The sequence below is a fragment of the Erpetoichthys calabaricus genome, chromosome 7 (assembly GCF_900747795.2).
Source record: "Erpetoichthys calabaricus chromosome 7, fErpCal1.3, whole genome shotgun sequence".
Taxonomy (NCBI): Eukaryota; Metazoa; Chordata; class Cladistia; order Polypteriformes; family Polypteridae; genus Erpetoichthys; species Erpetoichthys calabaricus.
In genome coordinates this window covers 82,417,158-82,439,168 of record NC_041400.2, presented here as the reverse complement: position 1 = coordinate 82,439,168, position 22,011 = coordinate 82,417,158, and the positions used below count along the sequence as shown (strand labels likewise).

Here is a 22,011-nt window from a genome sequence, read left to right as displayed (position 1 = left end):
TGTTTGTGTGTGTCCTGCGGTGGGTTGGCACCCTGCCCGGGATTGGTTCCCTGCCTTGTGCCCTGTGTTGGCTGGGATTGGCTCCAGCAGACCCCCGTGACCCTGTGTTCGGATTCAGCGGGTTGGAAAATGGATGGATGGATGTTATAACTGATACTAAACAACTAAAAACATTATTGTGGATAGCAGTTTCCTCACATTGACCATTCAGGCTTGCATGGTAGGGTAATCTGCATGATGGTCTCACACTGGCTGACACTCCTTACATTTATGACTGATGTCCCAATGCAAATGTCACTTCTTGTTAACATTTGGGAATTTACTTCTGAAATTTTTAAACAACCAGAAACCACTGAAAAACTATTGTGTCTGGTTAAGAAAAGATAATGTCAATAAGTCAACATATACAGGTAATGGAAACTGTCGCATTTCTCAAGTTAGTAAAACAGAATGGCAATGAAATCAGACAGACAGACAGACAGACAGACAGACAGACAGACAGACAGACAGACAGACAGACAGACAGACAGACAGACAGACAGACAGACAGATAGATAGATAGATAGATAGATAGATAGATAGATAGATAGATAGATAGATAGATAGATAGATAGATAGATAGATAGATAGATAGATACTTTATTAATCCCAAGGGGAAATTCAAAAAAACTAAAAACAAAACAAAAAAAGTAAACTCTTGTCTTGCTTTGAACCTAGAAATTTGACAATCTCTTTAGAAGTGCCATTCATTTTTTTAACCCCGCTTATGCAGGTCTGGGTCGTGGGGAAGTTGGAGCCTTTGTTATTATGCGTAGGGCGCAAGGCAGGAACAATCCCTGAACAGGGTGCCAGTCAATTGAAGAGTGAAAACACACACACAAGGGTCATTTAAACATCACCAGTTCACCTACCCTGCATGTTTTTGGACAGTGGAAGGAACCCACACAGGCACAAGGAGAATATGTAAACTCCCATTTTCTCCTTGTTTTCAGATGGCAGCACTACCACTATGCCACCCTCTTCAGAAAATGTGATACTATATTTTACTAATCCAAACTAATGGTGAATGCATTACCCAAAACTTGAATCCTGATGTCAGTTTAAAACAGGAGTACCTACTTCCATCAGTCTTAACAGCATTCCAACAATCCGGAAGACTCTTCCAAAGACCTCTTTCCCTTTAGACGGTCAAAGTGGTGTTTGGCAACATTCCAGGTTTTCTATAGCACCCATCTGTATTGAAACCTTGAAACTAAAAATAAATGTAATTACTACAGTCATTACCTTAAAATGGACTTTTCAAAAAAACCATAGGGATACAGCTGGAAACTTGTTTGAGACAAATTTCATAAAACTGTTAGAAGGTTTTTCCTCACATAGAGAACCATAGGCACATGGAATAAATTACAAAGTAGTGTGACAGACACTAGTTTTTTGGAGACCTTTGAAACTTTGCTTCTAATGATAGAATGCTCAGACATTGGTACATTAGATCTGGGAACCTAAGAGTTGCATTTCTGATGTCTGTAGACAGCGTGTCCACATATCCTCAAATGTGATCTCTGGGGTGTGCTGGAATGGCTCATAACTAATTGTCATGCAGACAGACTGAATAATTGCATCAATAAATTTCAGGCTATGGCCCTCTCCTAGAATGACTTGCTCTCTGCAGGTGTGAGAAAATTACCCAAGTAGAAGAGTTCAAGTACCATGTGGTCTTGTTCACATGTGAGTGAAGAAATGATGGTGAGTTTGACCAACAATGCAGTGAAGTAGCAGCAGTTTTACAAATGTACCAGACTGTGGTGGTGAAGTGGGACACAAGTCCATGGATGATGCTGCCATCCTCACCTGCACAGCAAATTTGCCAGTGTTAAATTTACTCTTACAGTACAATGTTAAAGTAACCTTTCAATGTATACAGTATATACTGCATGTAAACATTTTTTCACAATACTAGTTTAATTAAAATATAAAAAATAAATGTTAAATTTAATTTGATTGTACTGTTCTTTGTCACAAGAACCGAGTAATGACTAAAACAGTGAGATCACCGGTACAAGCAACCAGAATACTCAGGGATCACTCTCTGTGACAGGGTGAGAAGCTTGACAATACTGAACGAATCTGGAGTATAACCACTATTCTCCAAATCATGAGAAGCCAGTTTAGGTGATTTGGACATGTAGTTAGGATGCTGTTGTGATGTGAGATTTTACATATAACTTGATGAATATTTTGTACTGTATGTTTTTATTTGTAATTTAGACAAAGCAATGTAATTTAGTGTTTACCCCCCCTTAGGAATGGGTCTGTTTGAATTTTACGACAGGATTTGGGGGATGTGTGTTTTAAACCAGTTTGGCAAGTGTTTCTTTGCTAAAGTCATTTCTACCCCAGCAAATGGGCTAAGGTGTACTTTAACATATGGTTTGGGGGCAGGTGTTAAGATGTTCTATTTCCCCCATTGGTCTGAGGTATGGCTGTTTGGAATTGGCTTGTCTCAGAGGCCTTTAAGTACCATGATGTCCTATTGGCTCTCGGAGTTGGACAGAACATCTATAAATGTATGTGTTTAACCTCAGTATCTCCCTCTTACCAACCAACATGTGATGAAGAAGCATCACTCTTGCTAACCTGTGATGATGAAGAGAACACAATGAACAGCACAGCTCAGCAGCCATTTTGAACAGACATGTGGCTGAAAGCTGAGCATCAATGATGCCTTAACTAGAGACATTTAAGTAACCAGAAGACTGTGTGCCACCTGAACTACATATCACCATTTAATCAGGTTGTATGGTTGCCAATATTCAAATGTACTTTGCATTTTGTTATTATTTATGAATATTATCAATAATACATTGTTTAAACTGTAACTTAACTTCTGCTTGTTTTTTTACTACATCTAATTGCCTAAGGTTATAGATATAGAAGGGAAGGTGAGGATAAGTTATATACAATAGTACCTTATAAACAATGGTAAGTCTGTGAGATTAGGCATTCTAAGGCTACATATTAATAATACAATAGGGGAAAGTAGAGCAATATATATTACTCTACCAAGACAAAACAATTGGCGTAGTCGGGTAGGATTTGGGGTAACCATGTTTTGCACCCTGTTTGCAAATACTGTTGATGTATATGTGTGTTTATGTATGTGAATTTTAGGGCATCCAGTGTACAAATGCGGTGGAAGTAAAACATTGTTTGGTTGCTGAATGGAATATAACCAACAAAGTGTAGAGACTTCATGTGTGTCACGAGGACACCCGCATGTTTGTCAGTGCTGGTCGTAGTGAGTCCCTAATTAAAGTGCTAGGGAGTGGTGAGAAATGCATGCGTCATTCATACGGCATTTAAGTGGTTAAAGTGCTAGGGAGTGATGGGCCATGCATTCATCATTCATACGGTACTTATTCGTTTAGGATCTTTGTGTATGTACGTGTATGTTTGCTTACAGGGGCAAAAGTAGGCCAACCCATAACGAAGGTGTCAAACTGTATTAGATTAAAATTGTAGACTCAGAAATGCCTAAATTCATATTAAAGTCAGCCATCTTCCAGTGGAGTGGCAGAAGCAAGCAGACTAAAGCTAGGAAACCTGTTGTGCAGGTAGAGAAAGCAGAAGCTGAGCTGAGCATACCACAAAATGGAAGGGGGCTGGAAGGATTAAAAGCAGGAAAACAGAAATCAGGTATAAAGAAGACAGCTGCTGTTATAAGAGGTTTACTATATTGCATTATTGGTAATAAGGAAGATCAGTATAAGGAAGAAAATAGCAAAGTGAATGAAAGTGAAAATGGAATGTTGTGTGAAAGTTTTGAACGATGTAACAGTTGGTGTGAAAATTGTGAAGTGCCAGCATGTAGAACACCCACTGCTGAAGTGGAAAGCACAGAAAGCAGGGGAAACAAGGAGGGAAAACCACCCATGGTGAAAGTTAGAGCAATAGTAACGGGATCTTACTGGAACCCTAAAACATGGGTGGGTGACTTACATGAGACAGATGGATGCTCAGAAAAAGAGTGGGAATGTGAGTGTGAGGAAAAGGAGAGGAATGAAAGGAAGGGAAAACAGCAAGGATGTTTTCTTCCATTATTATTTTCCACTGCACCACAATCTCGAGGTGATTCTGAGCTCTGTCCAGTAGTTAAAGAACATGCTACACCGATAGATATTTCACCACTGTTAAGAAAGGTAACCAGTGCTGTGCTGAAATTTGATTTAGGACAAAGAAATCAGATAGAAGGCAGAGAAGCTGGTGAGTGTGAATGGCAATTGTTGACTAGAGGGCATGAAATGGGTAATGGTTTAAAGATAATGAGTAAAAAAAGTGTGGAATTAAAACAAAGAAGAATGGAAATTAATGGAATTCAAATGTTTGTGTGTGAAAGGTCTAAAAGTGCTAATGCAAGAATGGCTGAGTTGGAAACAAAGTGCACCAGTTTAGGATTTGGTTTGAATGAATCAGGACAAGGCAAAGAACAAAGGATGGGGAATGGTGCAGCAGGAAGGTTTCCAAGCTCAGACAGTAAGTCAGGAATGCACAGTGGTGCGAAAGTCTTAACAGCTGTGCTGGGGCCAGCAGTAATTAAAAAGCACACACACTTAGGTTCAGTAAATCGAAACCTGACTGACCAGTTGTTTAAAAAGACAGCCTATGAATCTCCCTGTAATAAAATGGAGAAAAGTGAGCTGGTCTTGGGTAAAGAACACAGGTCAGTTTTAGGAGAGATGCTGGATTTAGAATTGGGATTTTGGAGAGGATTTAGTCCACACTTTCAGGTAGCAGTTACCATACAAAAAAATTTAAAAAAGGACACACAGGCAATGAAAAAAGTAGAAGGGTAGCGCAGAAAGACAGGAAAGGGAAAATAGTTATTTCTGTTTCAATTTTCTGGTCTTTTGCAATAGTGCTACTTCTATTGTAAGGTTTTACGGACTTTGGGTTGGTGCATGTAACAAATAGTGAAGGCAATTAGCAGAGTAAAATCCATGCAGGAGATTGGGTTACAACTAGCACATTGGAGCAGAGTGGCAGTGTGGCCAAGCTGTTCCAATGAATGCCTGGAAGCAAAGTTTGAGTTTTGGCACCAGGTTTAAACAACCAAAAAGTTGAGACGGACAGAAACTGCTTTGTCACCTTCCATTTTGCAGACCTGCCTACATAGCAGAATGAAAAAAAGAGGAAAAGAAAGCAAGCAAAGACTAAAGACAAAGACATGAAGAAGAACCGAAGAGACAGCAAGAAAAAGACACTTACTGGGGTTTAAGTGAGTAACAAGTCCACAAGTCATGTAATAATAAGTCTAGTCAGAATAGCTATAGTTTAAAAGGAAAGGTTTGTTTATTACTGCAGAAAAGTTGTATTGCAAGGGGTGGAAAACTGAACAAACCAGTTAGGAATGCCAAAATAAGGGGATTAACTTTGGGCTCATAAAGTATACATTCTGGGTATTAATTAAGTGGGATAATTAATATAATTAATACTATTATTAAAGAGCGGTATACTGAGCAAATTTGTGAACTTTTTAGGAAAGCAGGTGCAGCTGGTACATTTGCAAGTCATATGGGCTCTGATGTTTAGGTATAGTCTAATTGGGAAAATACGGAAGCCCTGCTGAGGTTGTCAGCTGTGGTACAAGCAGAGGACCAGTGGGCCAATTCTGAACCAAGGTGTTTAGCACAATGAACATGCATATGGTGAGCAAACATCTCTAGGGGTGGCCTACAGGGGGAATGATGAGAGTTGCATACCTTGGATGTCTCATGGTGGTGATGCCAGCCTATACGGGTAAAGGCTGATGGCAGTCAAGAGTTGCACCATGGGTAGGAAAGCACAAGAGGCAACTAAATCAACCCCAAATGTGTGAAGAGGGGCCATAAAGGTTGGTTTGTGAACATTTAATGCAGTGGCACATGTGCTCGCACTTGGGCAAAACTGGTTGTACTGGCACCTGTGGCATGTTACCTTTCAAATTTTGATGTTAATTGTACAGCTGCATATGCTTAAATGAATAGTTTGGGACAGGGGTCTAATTAGCAGTTAGACACAAAACCAGTAAAGAACAAAGGTCAGTTTTAAGAATTCTTAAAGACTTAAATTGCAGTATGGTTAGTTTAGTGGAAGGTGTGGACTTGTCTCATTTTGAACTACCAGATCTGATGACATATGAAGACTGCAGAAAGCTAAAGGAACAGTTGAAGCAAGCCGGAGCAGATACAAGTCATCAGAAGCACATCCAAGTTCTTCAGATTGTCTTTGAAATAAAGAAGATATGTAATGGACAAACTATGGTCACGGACAACTTTTAACACTGGGACCGCAAATACTGCAAATCAAAGCACAAGTTACGCAACAGACTCTTTAAACAATTAAGACTGTTTATAAAGACATTGTACAAAACATTCATCGGGGTGGAGTGTTGTGATGTGAGATTTTACATATAACTTGATGAATATTTTGTACTGTATATCTTTATTTGTAATTTAGACAAAGCAATGTAATTTAGTGTTTACCCCCCCCTTAGGAATGGGTCTGTTTGAATTTTACGACAGGATTTGGGGGATGTGTGTTTTAAACCAGTTTGGCAAGTGTTTCTTTGCTAAAACAACAACAACAACAACATTTATTTATATAGCACATTTTCATACAAAAAGTAGCTCAAAGTGCTTTACATAATGAAGAGAAGAAAAATAAAAGACAAAATAAGAAATTAAAATAAGACAACATTAGTTAACATAGAAAGGAGTAAGGTCCGATGGCCAGGGTGGACAGAAAAAACAAAAAAAAACTCCAGAAGGCTGGAGAAAAAAATAAAATCTGTAGGGGTTCCAGGCCACGAGTCATTTCTACCCCCGCAAATGGGCTAAGGTGTACTTTAACATATGGTTTGGGGGCAGGTGTGAAGATTTTCTATTTCCCCCATTGGTCTGAGGTATGGTTGTTTGGAATTGGCTTGTCTCAGAGGCCTTTAAGTACCATGATGTCCTATTGGCTCTCGGGGTTGGACAGAACATCTATAAATGTATGTGTTTAACCTCAGTATCTCTCTCTTACCAACCAACATATGATGAAGAAGCATCTCTCTTGCTAACCTGTGATGATGAAGAGAACACAATGAACAGCACAGCTCAGCAGCCATTTTGAACAGACATGTGGCTGAAAGCTGAGCATCAATGATGCCTTAACTAGAGACATTTAAGTAACCAGAAGACTGTGTGCCGCCTGAACTACATATCACCATTTAATCAGGTTGTATGGTTGCCAATATTCAAATGTACTTTGCATTTTGTTATTATTTATGAATATTATCAATAATTCATTGTTTAAACTGTAATTCATTGTTTCCACTGTAATTATGTTGTTGGACTTAAGTGCAGCATTTGACACCATCGACCATTCTATTTTACTGCACAGGCTAGAAAATGATGTTGGGCTTACAGGCACCGTGCTCGCTTGGTTTAGTTCTTACTTATCAAATCGATTCCAATATGTACAGAAATGTGCTGACAGTACTCCATCATTATACACAGTAGTTCAATATGGTGTCCCGCAGGGCTCAGTACTGGGACCTTTACTGTTTTCACTGTACATGCTTCCACTGGGATCTATCATTAGGAAACATAATGTTAATTTTCACTCGTATGCAGATGACACCCAGTTATACCTTTCATTTAAATCAAATGAAGTTTCTCCAGTGTTGTCTTTAATTAGTTGTGTTAGTGAATTAAAGGAGTGGATGAATAAGAACTACTTGTCTTTAAATACAGATAAAACAGAGATGTTAATTGTTGGAGGGAATGATGCTGATCACAACAATATTTTGTCATCATTTAACTCAGTGGGAATCCCAGTCAATTTTACTGAATCAGCCCGCAATCTAGGAGTTCTCTTTGACTCTAGCATGTCATTTAAAGCACATATTACAAAGTTGTCCAAAACATGTTTCTTCCATCTTAAAAATGTTAGGAAATTAAGGCGCTTTTTAAATAAACAGGATTCTGAGAAACTAATTCATGCATTTATCTCTAGTAGGATTGACTACTGCAATGCGGTGTTCACTGGATGTTCAAACTGTTCTTTATACAGCCTCCAGTTAATCCAAAATGCGGCTGCGAGAATTATTACAAGAACAAGAAAATACGAACACATAACTCCAGTTCTTAAATCCTTACACTGGCTCCCGGTTAAGTTTAGGGCAGATTTCAAAATCCTTCTTTTAACATATAAAGCATTAAATGGTCGAGGTCCGGCTTACTTGTCTGAACTTATCATGACTTACAAACCAGAGCGCACATTAAGATCTCAAGATGCCGGTCTGCTTATGATTCCAAGGATTAATAAAATAACAGTGGGAGGTCGAGCTTTTAGTTATAGGGCCCCTAAACTGTGGAATGGTCTGCCTGCTACTATAAGAGATGCCCCTTCGGTCTCAGCTTTTAAATCCCGGCTGAAGACTCACTACTTCAGTTTAGCATATCCTGACTAGAGCTGCTGATTAACTGTACAGACTGCATCTCTGTTGTTAGTCATTAGCACTTAAACATAAGTAACATGACAGTTATAATTGTATACTAACCCTCACTTATTCTGTTTTTCTTCTCGGTACTCAAATGTGGCACTTGGTGCCATGGCCCACCTGCCAAGTTGTTTTGCCTGCCTAAGGAAAAGTCATCCCAGATGGAGGATCGCAGGAATCGTGGGAGAGAGGGGTCCTTTCATCGGATTGGCTGGTCCAGCACTGTTTCAGCTGTGGAATGGCCAAATGGGGGAGGCAGCTTGAAGGATGAGGTCTCCAGGACTCTATACAAATCCAAATCTTATTATGGGATATATCATCTACTGTTAAATTCTGCTCCGTACTTCTAAAATTTATATTTTTTATTTCTTACTATATTGAGAAATTGTTCTGTTCTGTGTACTGTACTGTACTGTATTGTATTGAATTGTATTGACCCCCTTCTTTTGACACCCACTGCACGCCCAATCTACCTGGAAAGGGGTCTCTCTTTGAACTGCCTTTCCCAAGGTTTCTTCCATTTTTCCCTACTAGGTTTTTTTGGGAGTTTTTCCTTGTCTTCTTAGAGAGTCAAGGCTGGGGGGCTGTCAAGAGGCAGGGCCTGTTAAAGCCCATTGCGGCACTTCCTGTGTGATTTTGGGCTATACAAAAATAAACTGTATTGTATTGTACTTAACTTCTACTTGTTTTTTTACTACATCTAATTGCCTAAGGTTATAGATATAGAAGGGAAGGTGAGGATAAGTTATATACAATAGTACCTTATAAACAGTGGTAAATCTGTGAGATTAGGCTTTCTAAGGCTACATATTAATAATACAATAGGGGAAAGTAGAGCAATATATATTACTCTACCAAGACAAAACAGATGCCCCCAGTGTGAAAAACCAAGGGGCAGGACCAAGGACACTGTAATAAGAGGTCCATGGCAAAGTGCAGTTTTAAATAAATAATCGAGTCCCCGAGAGTGAAGGCTCCTATCGGGTGTGGGTATGTGCTTTCTGGCTCTTGCTCTAAGGCTGATTGAGGTGCTTGGCTAATCGTGCACTCATCAGTCAAGTGCCTCATTCACACTTTGGAGTGAGCAGAGGATGACATCTGCACCCAATCAGGCAGGATAATATATACAGTATATATGGAGGTTACAGGAGAAGAGAGGCAGGATGGTGAGAAGCTTATGTTACCCAAAAAGAAGACCTGCACTCCAGTCTGGTGCTGGTGTGGGGGCACCCCTTAGAACAACTGAGGAAAGGAGTAGCAGCAGCCCATTGTGCAGCATCTCCTGAGTGACTCTGATGGACTGGTTAAAGGAGACGTGCATGATGTTCAGAGAAGAGTTCTACTGGTGCAGACAGACTAGCAGTAGGACACCAAATCGAGGACAAAGGGAAGACTGTACCTGTCAGCGGGAGTCTCCTCATCGTAAGTCCTGATGGTATAAACTGAGGGGATGCCAGATTTTAGAGAAAGTACTTCCTTCGATATTGTCACAAGACAAAACTGGATTCATTAAAGGCAGACACTTAGCTTCCAATCTTCGACGGCTGTTTAATATAATACATTTACCCACAAAGTCTAACACCCTGGAGATATTATTATCGTTGGATGCAGAAAAAGCATTTGATATGGTTGAATGGAACTGCCTTTTCACTACATTGGAGAAATTTGGGTTTGGCCTAAACATTTGTGCATGGATCAAACTACTATATACCAGTCCAGGAGCTTCAGTTTGTATTAGCAATATTTCAGACTGGTTCTCTGCCGGAAAAGGGTGGAATGCTCTCTCCAAGTTGGGAACACATTACTGCCTCAAGTGGAGGAGTTCAAGTATCTCGAGGTCTTGTTCACAAGTGAGGGAAGAATGGAGCGGGAGGTTGACAGACGGATCGGTGCGGCATCCGCAGTAATGCGGGCTCTGCAACGGTCCGTCGTGGTGAGGAGAGAGCTGAGCCAAAAGGCGAGGCTGTTGATTTACCAGTCGATCTACATTCCTACCCTCACCTATGGCCACGAGCTTTGGGTAGTGACCTAGAGAGCAAGATCGCGGATACAGGCGGCCAAAATGAGTTTTCTCCGCAGGGTGGACTTTCCCTTAGAGATAGGGTGAGGAGTTCAGTTATCCGAGAGAGACTCGGAGTAGAGTAGCTGCTCCTCCGCATTGAGAGGAGTCAGTTGAGGTGGTTCAGGCATCTGGTCAGGATGCCCCCTGGACGCCTCCCTAGGGGGGTATTCCGAGCATGTCCCACTGGGAGAAGGCCACGGGGCAGACCCAGGACACGCTGGAGGGATTATATCTCCCGGCTGGCCTGGGAACACCTCGGGGTCCCCCCAGAGGAGCTGAAGGAGGTGGCCGGGGAGAGAGAGGTCTGGGCTTCCCTGCTTAGGATACTGCCCCGCGACTGACTTCGGATAAGCGGTGGACAATGGATGGATGGATTTCAGACTACTTCAAACTAGAACTTGGTACAGACAAGGATGTCCCTTGTTACCACTGCTTTCACCATTGAACCACTGTCGAAATGCTTATGAGATAATGGGGGTTATCTCATATCAGAAAAGGACTTGAACAGAAATTGCAATATATGCTGATGAAATGGTACTATATATACCTATCTATCCATCCATTCATTATCCAACCTGCTCTAACCCTAACTACAGCAGGGTCACAGGGGTCTACTGGAGCCAATCCCAACCAACACAGGGCGCAAGGCAGGAAACAAACCCCGGGCAGGGCACCAGCCCACCACAGTCTATCTATCTATATATATCAGATCCACAAAATTCTGTGCCTGCAGTCCTAACAGCACTAACAGACTTTTAAAAGATTTCTGGTCTGAGAATTAACTAGAATAAAAGTGTGCTCTTTCAAGTGAACTGTCTAGCACACAGTATTAGATTGGACATCTTCCCTTTTATCATTACAGATCAGTTTAAATACCTAAGGGTAAACATAACATGTAAACCTTTTTAATGAAGAAGCCCGGACCACAGACAGACATCACAACTTTGCCACACAACACGCCTTTTATTTGCAATTGGGGAGCGTTTCACCCTGCTCCCTACAGCACAGTAGATAAGCACCAGCACACAATACTCAGTCCCTTCTTCCTTTTTCTTGGCTGCCTCCACTCTTCTCCCAGCTAGCTCGGTCTTCCTTCTTCCCGCCTCTGGCTACCTGAGTGGTGGCAGCTGTCTCCTTTTATAGAAGACCTTGAAGTGCTCCAGCTGTTCTATGATCACCTTCCGGCTGCACTTCTGGGTGTGACAGCAGCCCTGCACAGGAGGGCACAGCTTTTCTCCACATGCCTCCGGCGGTGTCCATGGGCCACAGCAGGGTTGAGCTTCCCTGCTCCGTGGCTGTGCAGTGTAGCAAGCCAGGTGGGCTGCCCTCTGTCATCCCGGGGGAAGTATTGCCCCGTGCAAGCGCCTTCCCCCGGTCCTTCCCTTATGGAGGTGTTCCGGCCGGGTAAACATCCCGGCTGCCCATTACAATATACATAACATCTTTGCATCCTATGAACAATTACACTCCAAATTTAACTTTCCAACAACACATTTCTTTCACTACTTCCAAATTAGAAACTTTGTTAAACAAAACCTGCCCAGTTTTCCTCACCTCCCACCTACATCTAGTCCGGATAAAATATTGATCAGTCTTTAGAACTCGGATAGCATTCCTGTAATATATAAAAACATTTTAAAGTCCCTGCTTTTCAAAGATCCCAGAGTACAATGGGAAAAGGATCTCTCACTGGACATTTCAGAAAAGGAGTTGAAGGTAGCAATGCACAGAATTCACTCTAGCGCCATATGCACAAAGCATACAATTATTCAACTTAATCATAAATCGAGCGCATTTGTCTCGTTTAAAATTCTCCAAAATGTTTCCAGGGTAAGATCCAACATGCGAACATTGCAATCAATTTCCAGCCACATTGGGCCATATGTTTGGGCGTGCACCAAATTAACATAATTTTGGACCAAAATCTTTAAATGCCTTTCAGACAGCCTTAGTGTCACATTCTCTCCTAATCCACTAACAGCTGAGTTTGGTGTACTTCCAGATGGGCTTAAAGTGGAGAAGGACAAAAACTGTAATTGCCTTTACTTCACTGTTTCAACATAGACTTATCTTGCTCAACTGGAAGAATCCTAACTCACCTCTTTTAAGTCAGTGGATAACTGATGTTATATATTACTAGCCAACCCGCGCCGCATAATTATTTATTGATGTGTGAACACTTCCTGAAAGACACAGTTGTCCAAATGGGGTGGGTTTGAGGATACGACTGTGAGTGAATGAAAAGGTGGAACTCTGAAGAGAGCAACATACAATTGTCCGTGACTGAAAACTGATTTTGGCAGATACAGGCATATCTTTTTGAAAGTTTGTCCCTGTCCCTTATTAATTGTCATTGCAAAGGCCAATCTAACAGGAAATTGCCTGCGTGTAAAAGTAAAAGGCAAATTTGAATCTGATCGGGTCAGGGAAATCCAAGGAATATGAACAGTTTGTGAGGTAGCAGCTGCGATTGTTTTACACTCTAGTACATTGCAGTGAATGCTGGTAACAGTCAGTCTAGTGCCTTTACAGAGACTTCTTGCTGGCATGAAGTTTCTGAGAAGCATGACGACTGAACCAATTTTAAGTTTGAGTTTATGCGGAGGCATGCCAGTGGGAGTAAGACTGCTAAGAAATTCTTCGGGGAATGAAAGTTGATGTGACGATGGAGTCAACGCTGGTGAAAGTTACTTTGTCGTTACTTTCAGTACCTGTTCATTAAGGTGTAGCGAGTCTTCGTTGGTGGCGCTTAATATAGCTCGCGTACTGAGTTGTTCCGGAGTCACAGTTGAGAAGTCGATGTTGCCACATAGTTGTTGAATGGGATCAGAAATAAAAGGAAAACAATGTGAAGGTTATGTTGCAGGTGTTCCGTTTTTCCCGTCTTGCGAAATCTTGTTCGTGAGGAAGAGCTGTCATATTTGTCGTCAGTGTAAGTACATGCATGTGACGCCACAAAGGTTGCTTGTTAATGCAACCGGCAACAGTAAGTGCTAGAGTTGGCGGGCGGGGCTCTGTCTTGCGTGCGTGCGTACGGTGCATCCGGAAAGTATTCACAGCGCATCACTTTTTCCACATTTTGTTATGTTACAGCCTTATTCCAAAATGGATTAAATTAATTTTTTTCCTCAGAATTCTACACACAACACCCCATAATGACAACGTGAACAAAGTTTACTTGAGATTTTTGCAAATTTATTAAAAATAAAAAAATTGAGAAAGCACATGTACATAAGTATTCACAGCCTTTGCCATGAAGCTCAAAATTGAGCTCAGGTGCATCCTGTTTCACCTGATCATCCTTGAAATGTTTCTGCAGCTTAATTGGAGTCCACCTGTGGTAAATTCAGTTGATTGGACATGATTTGGAAAGGCACACACCTGTCTATATAAGGTCCCACAGTTGATAGTTCATGTCAGAGCACAAACCAAGCATGAAGTCAAAGGAATTGTCTGTAGATGTCCAAGACAGGATTGTCTCGAGGCACGAATCTGGGGAAGGTTACAGAAAAATTTCTGCTGCTTTGAAGGTCCCAATGAGCACAGTGGCCTCCATCATCCGTAACTGGAAGAAGTTCGAAACCACCAGGACTCTTCCTAGAGCTGGCCGGCCATCTAAACTGAGCGATCGGGGGAGAAGGGCCTTAGTCAGGGAGGTGACCAAGAACCCGATGGTCACTCTGTCAGAGCTCCGGAGGTCCTCTGTGGAGAGTGGAGAACCTTCCAGAAGGACAACCATCTCTGCAGCAATCCACCAATCAGGCCTGTATGGTAGAGTGGCCAGACGGAAGCAACTCCTTAGTAAAAGGCACATGGCAGCCCACCTGGGGTTTGTCAAATGGCACCTGAAGGACTCTCAGACCATGAGAAAGAAAATTCTCTGGTCTGATGAGACAAAGATTGAACTCTTTGGTGTGAATGCCAGGCGTCACATTTGGAGGAAACCAGGCACCGCTCATCACCAGGCCAATACCATCCCTACAGTGAAGCATGGTGGTGTGGGGATCATGCTGTGGGGATGTTTTTCAGCAGCAGGGACTGGGAGACTAGTCAGGATAAAGGGAAAGATGACTGCAGCAATGCACAGAGACATCCTGGATGAAAACCTGCTCCAGGGTGCTCTTGACCTCAGACTGGGGCGATGGTTCATCTTTCAGCAGGACAACGACCCTAAGCACACAGCCAAGATATCAAAGGAGTGGCTTCAGGACAACTCTGTGAATGTCCTTGAGTGGCCCAGCCAGAGCCCAGACTTGAATCCGATTGAACATCTCTGGAGAGATCTTAAAATGGCTGAGCATCCAACCTGATGGAGCTTGAGAGGTGCTGCAAAGAAGAATGGGCGAAACTGGCCAAGGATAGGTGTGCCAAGCTTGTGGCATCATATTCAAAAAGACTTGAGGCTGTAATTGCTGCCAAAGGTGCATCGACAAAGTATTGAGTATTTTATTTTTAATAAATTTGCAAAAACCTCAAGTAAACTTTTTTCACGTTGTCATTATGGGGTGTTGTGTGTAGAATTCTGAGGAAAAAAATGAATTCAATCCATTTTGGAATAAGGCTGTAACATAACAAAATGTGGAAAAAGTGATGCGCTGTGAATACTTTCCGGATGCACTGTATCCCATGGTCGGGCAACTTGGTGGATTATATATAAAAAAGCAGCCAGAACCGAAAAGAACAATGAAAAGTCAACGTGGCTCAGAGGTGCATGTGGACTGTAGCAGAGACGAAAGTGAGTGAGGCAGTGTTTGGTGAGGTGTTGCGTGCTGGCACATGAGGGTCTGTTGTGCGTACCCCATGACGCGGGAGGAGGGTTAGATTTGGCGGGCGGGGCTCTGTCTTGCGTGTGTGTGTATCCCATAGTCGGGCGACTTGGTGGATTATAAATAGAAAAGCAGCCAGAACCGAAAAGAACAATGAAAAGTCAACGTGGCTCAGAGATGCATGTGGACTGTAGCAGAGATGAAAGCGACTGAGGCGGTGTTTGGTGAGGTGCTGCATGCCTCAAGAGCGAGGGTGGACTCGGGTAGAGGGTTAGAGTTGCCGGGGGGGGCTCTGTCATGCATATCCTGTGGTCTTAGAGTTGGTGAGTGGGGCTCTGTGAGTTAGCAGGCGTGGCTCTGTCTTGCGTGCGTCTTGCTTGCCATGTCTTGTGTGCGTCTTGCTTGCCATGGTCTTAGTGAATTATATATATATATATATATATATATATATAGATTTGAAATTGAAATAAAATCAAAGTCTTACTTAGAGGATCTGTGCAAAACATTTTTAAAACCTGGCAGGATCTAATCAATAACATTTTAGAATAAGCATTTAAATTGAGGAAGGTGATTCTCTTCCCTTTTTTATTCTTTTTATTTATTTACTTATTTTTCCTACTATTAAAGTTTTACTCTGTTGACCTAGCTCACTTTCTCATGGGTGGGGGTTGATTTGATTCAAACCTAGCTTTGTAAAATTTTTCTTTCTTGTATGGAATGTTATTTGATGTTAATAAATCCAATAAAATTTTTTAAAAAAGTAATTGACAGTCTCATTCTGTTTATGTTGTTTTTGCTCTTCAAAAGAACAGAACACAATACTCTATACACAATTCTTTTTCACTTATTTAAAGTTAGAGCTTCCACAATGTATAAGTTAAATACATTTGTATGGTGTATCTCTTTTTTTTCTTCTTCTTCTTCTTCCTAAGATTTTTAGACAATGTTGCCCAAAGCCCATTAAGAGTTTCAGTACTTTGAAATGAAAATTTCACTGAAAGCAAAATTTCAGGTTAAAATTTCATATTCAGTCAAAGAAAATTGATACAATTCAGAATACTCTGCAAAGCAGTATATATGCAGAAATACACCTAAAAAGTGACATTCTTTACTTTTACTTTGTATCATCTGAATGTATGAATGAACATGTATGATCATGTATGTATGAAAGAACAATAAAATGACTTTACCTTCCCTACTTCTACTTGGGCCTACTTGGGTATCTGTATGCAATACAAGAAACCTTTTCAGTAATATCATACTGCTGAAGTAAACAGTTGTACTGACCCTAAACATTTCACTAACATTATAACAGACAGTATGTTAGCGTTAACAGATACTGACAGCAAACAACCTGTACTTCGCCGACTGCCTGCTGCTCGTGAGATTTACTTATTGCTTCTTTTTTCACTGTTATATATATTTTTAATGACAATGGTTCTGGCACAACAATACATTCAATATACATCATTGACCAACTGCAAAACACATTAATAATATAAAATTATGCTAATACGTAAGGGGGGGGGGGGGGTGTTTTACTTTGATTAAAGTCTCGAAGACTCGTTAGTTTCATCGATTTGTTCAGAGGGAAACGTTATGTTACTGTGAATACACTATTAAATAAATAGCGCTTTTACCTTCTGTCGTCCTTACTTGTTCATCCACTCTTTCATCGATTTGTTCAGAGGGAAACGTTATGTTAATGTGAATACACTATTAAATAAATAGCGCTTTTACCTTCTGTCGTCCTTACTTGTTCATCCACTCGCTCACTCGCTGCTCAATTCACAGTTGGAACTCACCACTTAATCTACAGTAGGAAAAATTTTGTAAGTAACAGAAGCTGAATGTGACAGAATTAACAAGAGGCAGCAGTGGGTGCGGTCCCAGTCGGTTTTCCCGTTAATTTCTCAAATGTAAAATCCATCTATATTTCAGTCAGTGAAATCCCCTTGCAAAGTGTGGGGCAAGAATCTAGCGCCACCATTTGAGGGGACACACGCATTTGCTTTTCACTCATCTCAAATAAATAGTCAGTGATGTCTATGGGTCCGAAAAGCTCGGGTTTGGTTTAACTGCCGATTCCAAACTCATCCCGTGGACGTGGGTCCTGCAATGCAGTGTAGACTTGAACAGACCCCGTTTCTTGCTTTTCTTCTACAGCTGCCGGATACAGGCCGGCAAACAGCCCTGAATTGGGGTGCCAGATCATCGAAATGCCCAGTCACACACCCGTAAATAGCCAGCATGGAATCGCCAGTACCTACTCATCATTAGCCTACTTATTAGAGTCTAAGCCACTTCCGCGTTTGTAGCTACATGCGCAGTTCTGGCATGCGATTGATACTTGTTATTCATTACCCTAGCAACCACTCACGTGCTGGGTCGCTTAGGCCATAGACATAGAATTACTAGACGCCTCATGACCAGCAGCATCGTACGTCAACGTCACCACCATATTGCGTGTGGCACTGCTGTGGAGTGAAGTAATGGATAAAGATGCCTCACGCATGTGCTGCTTGGGAATGTACAAACCGCTGTACACTCCAAACCAGATCACAGGGATTACATTTCATAGGTAACGCTGAACAATTGTTTTGGTTATATTTGGCCATTAGAAAATCCCGTTTTATAATCTTAACTTTAGCTACGCCAGGCTAAGCTAGCAAAACTATGCATTTATGTGCTCAAGTGAGCCCTCAAACAACGTTTTGGCTAAACGTATTTAGTCACTAACTATGTAGATTGTTGTCAGCTGATAACATTTCTCAAACTTTGAAAGTTTCCCAAAGAAATCCACCTCAGGAAGCAGTGAGAGGTAGCCCTTAGACAGGATTTTGAGAAAGCTGTCCTGTGATGTGTGCCGTGCTAGTTTGGTAACAGATGCTGTACCGGCATCACATGATCAAAGCCACCACTTGCTCACATTAAAAAAACAAAGGAGGTTTGATGATTCCTTCTGAGGGTACAGTCAAGGTGGTCAAAGTAGCTGAGCGTGTTAACCGATAGTCGACATTAGGCAAGCTGTCAGTGGATCTTTGATCAATCAGTTTGTTCGGGCTGAGATTGGTTCAGATGATGTGTTAGTTTCTCAAGGAGCACATTGGGGAAACACAGTTTGAAATTGACAACCATCATTTTATGCTCATGTCTTTAGTTGTGTCTGTCTTCCACAAACTAAGGCTGCACCATATTGACAGACTGAATTCTCAAATTACTGAGTGGCAACACACAGAAAAAGCTATGTAAGACAGTTCTGTTTCAAGGATTTTAGATCCTATCCTGTAATAACAGTATTTAAGTAACCACATTGTGTGTGTGTGCTTGTGTGTGTGTGAGAGAGAGAGAGATTGAGAGAAGAATGAGTGAAATGTTTTTGGAAATTATTAAGCCAATTTGTATACAATAAAATTGTTTATTTTTGTCATTGAGTGTATCATTTCACTGTTAAAAGAAAGACAAAGAAAGATAACTGGCAGTAACAGTGCAAAATTCACAATTAGTATACCTGTTTGAAAAGATACGTTTTGAGCGTAGTTTTAAATTGTGTTATTGAATCGAGCTGACGTATATGAGAGGGAAGAGGATTCCAGAGTTGAGGAGCACTATGAGAGATGCTCGCGCTCCCATAAAACAGAGTTTGATGTGCAGTACAGAAAGTAGAGCTGCAGATGAGGATCTGAGTGAGCGAGAGGGAGTGTAAGTCTGTTGGAGATCAGTGAGGTTGTGGAGAGCTTTAAATGTTAAAAGCAGTATTTTGTACTGTATTCTGTAGTTAACAGGGAGCCAGTGAAGTTGGGAGAGAATAGGTGTAATATGTTCAGCGGATTTAGAACAGCAGGTTATTATCCTGGCAGCAGAATTTTGAAGAAGTTGTAAGCGATGGATAAGTTTTTGTGGGATGCCAGATAGAATAGCATTACAGTAATCTATACGTGAGGTGACTAGGGCATTAATCAATACTTCAGTACTGTGTTGCATAAGAACAGGACAAAGTTTAGAAATGTTTCGGAGATGGAAGAAGGCAGTCCGAGAAATGTTAATTATATGGGAGGAATTATTTAATAATAATTATTTTTTAATAAGTGCCATTATTAGTGTATAAATGGATATAAATAATTGCATTTAAACGATTCGCCAAAATCTGTTGTATGTAAACGATACTGTTTTAAATGTTATTGTTTCTTCGTCAGAAAGCCCGGTTTCCACGTTTACCTGTATTAGTTTAAATGGCACTTTTGCCACTCGCAATATGGCGTACGCGCTGACGTATCGTGTCGACTGGGCAATACAGTGAATGCGGTGTCTCTCTATATATGTCTATGGCTTAGGCTACATGAATTGAGTAGATAATACGCAGGGAGGACAAACAGGCAGACAGATAAATTGTTGCTTTTCATTTCAGAATGAGACACTGATATCAATGTGTCCGAAAAGCGCGTGTTTAGTATACAATTCCAAACGGACACCGTGTAAGTGGGTGCTACGATGTTGTGTAGACCCGTACAGTCCTTCTTTTTTGCCGTCTGCCGAAAATGAGGCTCGTTTTTCCGTAACCCTCAGTTGAATTGCTGCGGATTATAATTATAATTTAATGAATAATTCTCTCCTTTTCTTACAGGACTATTTATTTAGCGTTTCCTTTTCTTTTTTGCAAACAAAGATGGTGCTACAGGCACTAATAATATGTGCTGCCCTAGCCATATGTTTACTGAACCTATTTCCTTCTCCCAGTACGCGCACGGCGGCTTAATTTGACTATCTATGCATACCGACTGTCTTTTAAATCACCAGTGAAGACCGCCAACTCCTTACACCCGTACTCTAATACTACGTGAGCATGTCTGTTTTCTCTGCAATTTCCGGGTTTTTCATACAGTCCTATAACTGGCGACACCTAATTAATTCCATAATCCCAGCCCCCCGCATCCCCTTTTAGACTTAATCCACAAAAACAAAAGTGATTTGCTATTGCTAGGCTCGTGTAATACAAAAGGAAAAGATTTTACACAGAACAATCTTTAAACTTAAACTTTCAAAGTAGCTGGTAAAATCCCTCCATATCAGGACGAAATTGCATCTTTTCTACATTACTCGAATGTACAACCAGCAAGTAATCCTTTAATTTTCAAATTGACGTAGTCTTTCTGGCTGGACCCTATCCAGCCTAGCCGGTAAACTAGGGACAGGGAAGGAACCAACTCTCGACACCAGTACATCGCAGGATAAGTTTCTGTTTTAACTCTAATCTAGATCTCTTAGTATTAAAATCGAAGTATTTACCCTGGAATGTAGTGGGGGTCTGCCGTCATAAGCACGGTGCTGATTTTAGGTGGAAAGCTGTACTCCATTCTTCGGCACACTGATCCTGGCTGTTTGTTTCTCGTCTCCCTGGAATCCCTCGCTCCACCTTTGAAGTGATGTCATCAGGTACCTGCTGGCTCTACTAGAATCTGCCGTTTGACGGCTCCTCAGCAGAAGGACGGGGGTGCGTTTCAGTGCTGCCGAATGGCGCCCTGCCCCGAGTTGATTTCTACCTTGTGGGTCAGTCCACAGTCAACTGTAAAAATGTACCAAACTAAATTGTACTGAATAAACAGAAAATTTAACTCTTTATTGGGCAGATATGGGATACTACTACTACTACTAATAATAATAATAATAATAATAATAATAATAATAAAATTTATAAAAATAGCATACAATTAATTATTTAACAAGTTCAACAGACAATATTTTGAATGAAATAATAAGCTGTTTGTTCAAGAAATTAGTTATCTATTACATCAAGAAGATCAACAAGAGTAAATATAGATGCTCTTTGACAGACATTAACTTGCAGGCTGTGATGAGAATCTCAACAAGCAATCTCACTCCTGATTTCAAAAAAATTGTAGAAAAGTGTGATAGGGTACATTTGTCTCATTAAACTGATTCTAAAATTAAATGTGCTTGCAACTGTAGATGATATGAAATTAGCACAATAAATAAATTGAATAAAACTGCCACTATTTTATTTAATTTATATTTATTGATTTTTATGGTACAATTTATACCTGTTCTGAAATGCAAAGTTAACTAATGAATGCAATCATTTTAAAAGGTGCGGCCTTCCGCTAACCTCCACTTCCACAAAGTGGCCCCTGAGCCAAAACAATTGCCCACCCCTGCTATTGTATAACGGCAAATAAACAATAAAGCACTTCCGTATTCTGTAAGTAGTAAAGGAGCGTCACTTTTATCCATCATAAATTTTTGACAGGTGTTTGTCCCGCCCCCCTTGGCATTTCCGGTACCCACCGTATGCCACCTGAGTTAATTTGGGTGTTTCCCTGCGCTCTGATCCCTGCCAGTTGTCGGGTGCGCTGTTTGACCGGCATCGGGCTTTTGTCAGTCGTGCGTATGGAAAATGGTTGGCTGCTCTTAGCCTTGATCCTAAAAACTGGGTCTGTTCATCTTTGTGATCCGAACCGGTCCTTCGGGGCCCCTGTAAGGTGTCAAAAGGTAAGTCAGCGATTTTGGGCGGAGCAGGCATCCTGCTTGTGGCTGCGCACAGCGCCGGGTGTGTACAGAGAGTACAGAGAGCTTGAGTGACAGACCCCTGCAGGAGGATGGAAAAGAAAACTTTAGAGAGACTCTGTTTACACACCCAAGGA

The 22,011-nt window shown here is 41.2% G+C and overlaps 1 protein-coding gene across 2 annotated transcripts in view; it reads right to left on the bottom strand.

Annotated features, from left to right (window-relative positions):
• The window catches only part of fam166b (family with sequence similarity 166 member B), a 61,584-nt gene extending 40,792 nt beyond the window's left edge, over positions 1–20,792 (bottom strand). For both annotated transcript variants that reach the window (XM_028804612.2, XM_051930151.1), the window contains exon 1: positions 20,639–20,792. In XM_028804612.2, coding sequence (XP_028660445.1) covers positions 20,639–20,706 — 68 coding nt within the window. In that variant the 5' untranslated portion in view covers positions 20,707–20,792. The remainder of the gene's footprint in view (positions 1–20,638) is intronic.
• Between the last annotated feature and the right edge of the window lie 1,219 nt (positions 20,793–22,011).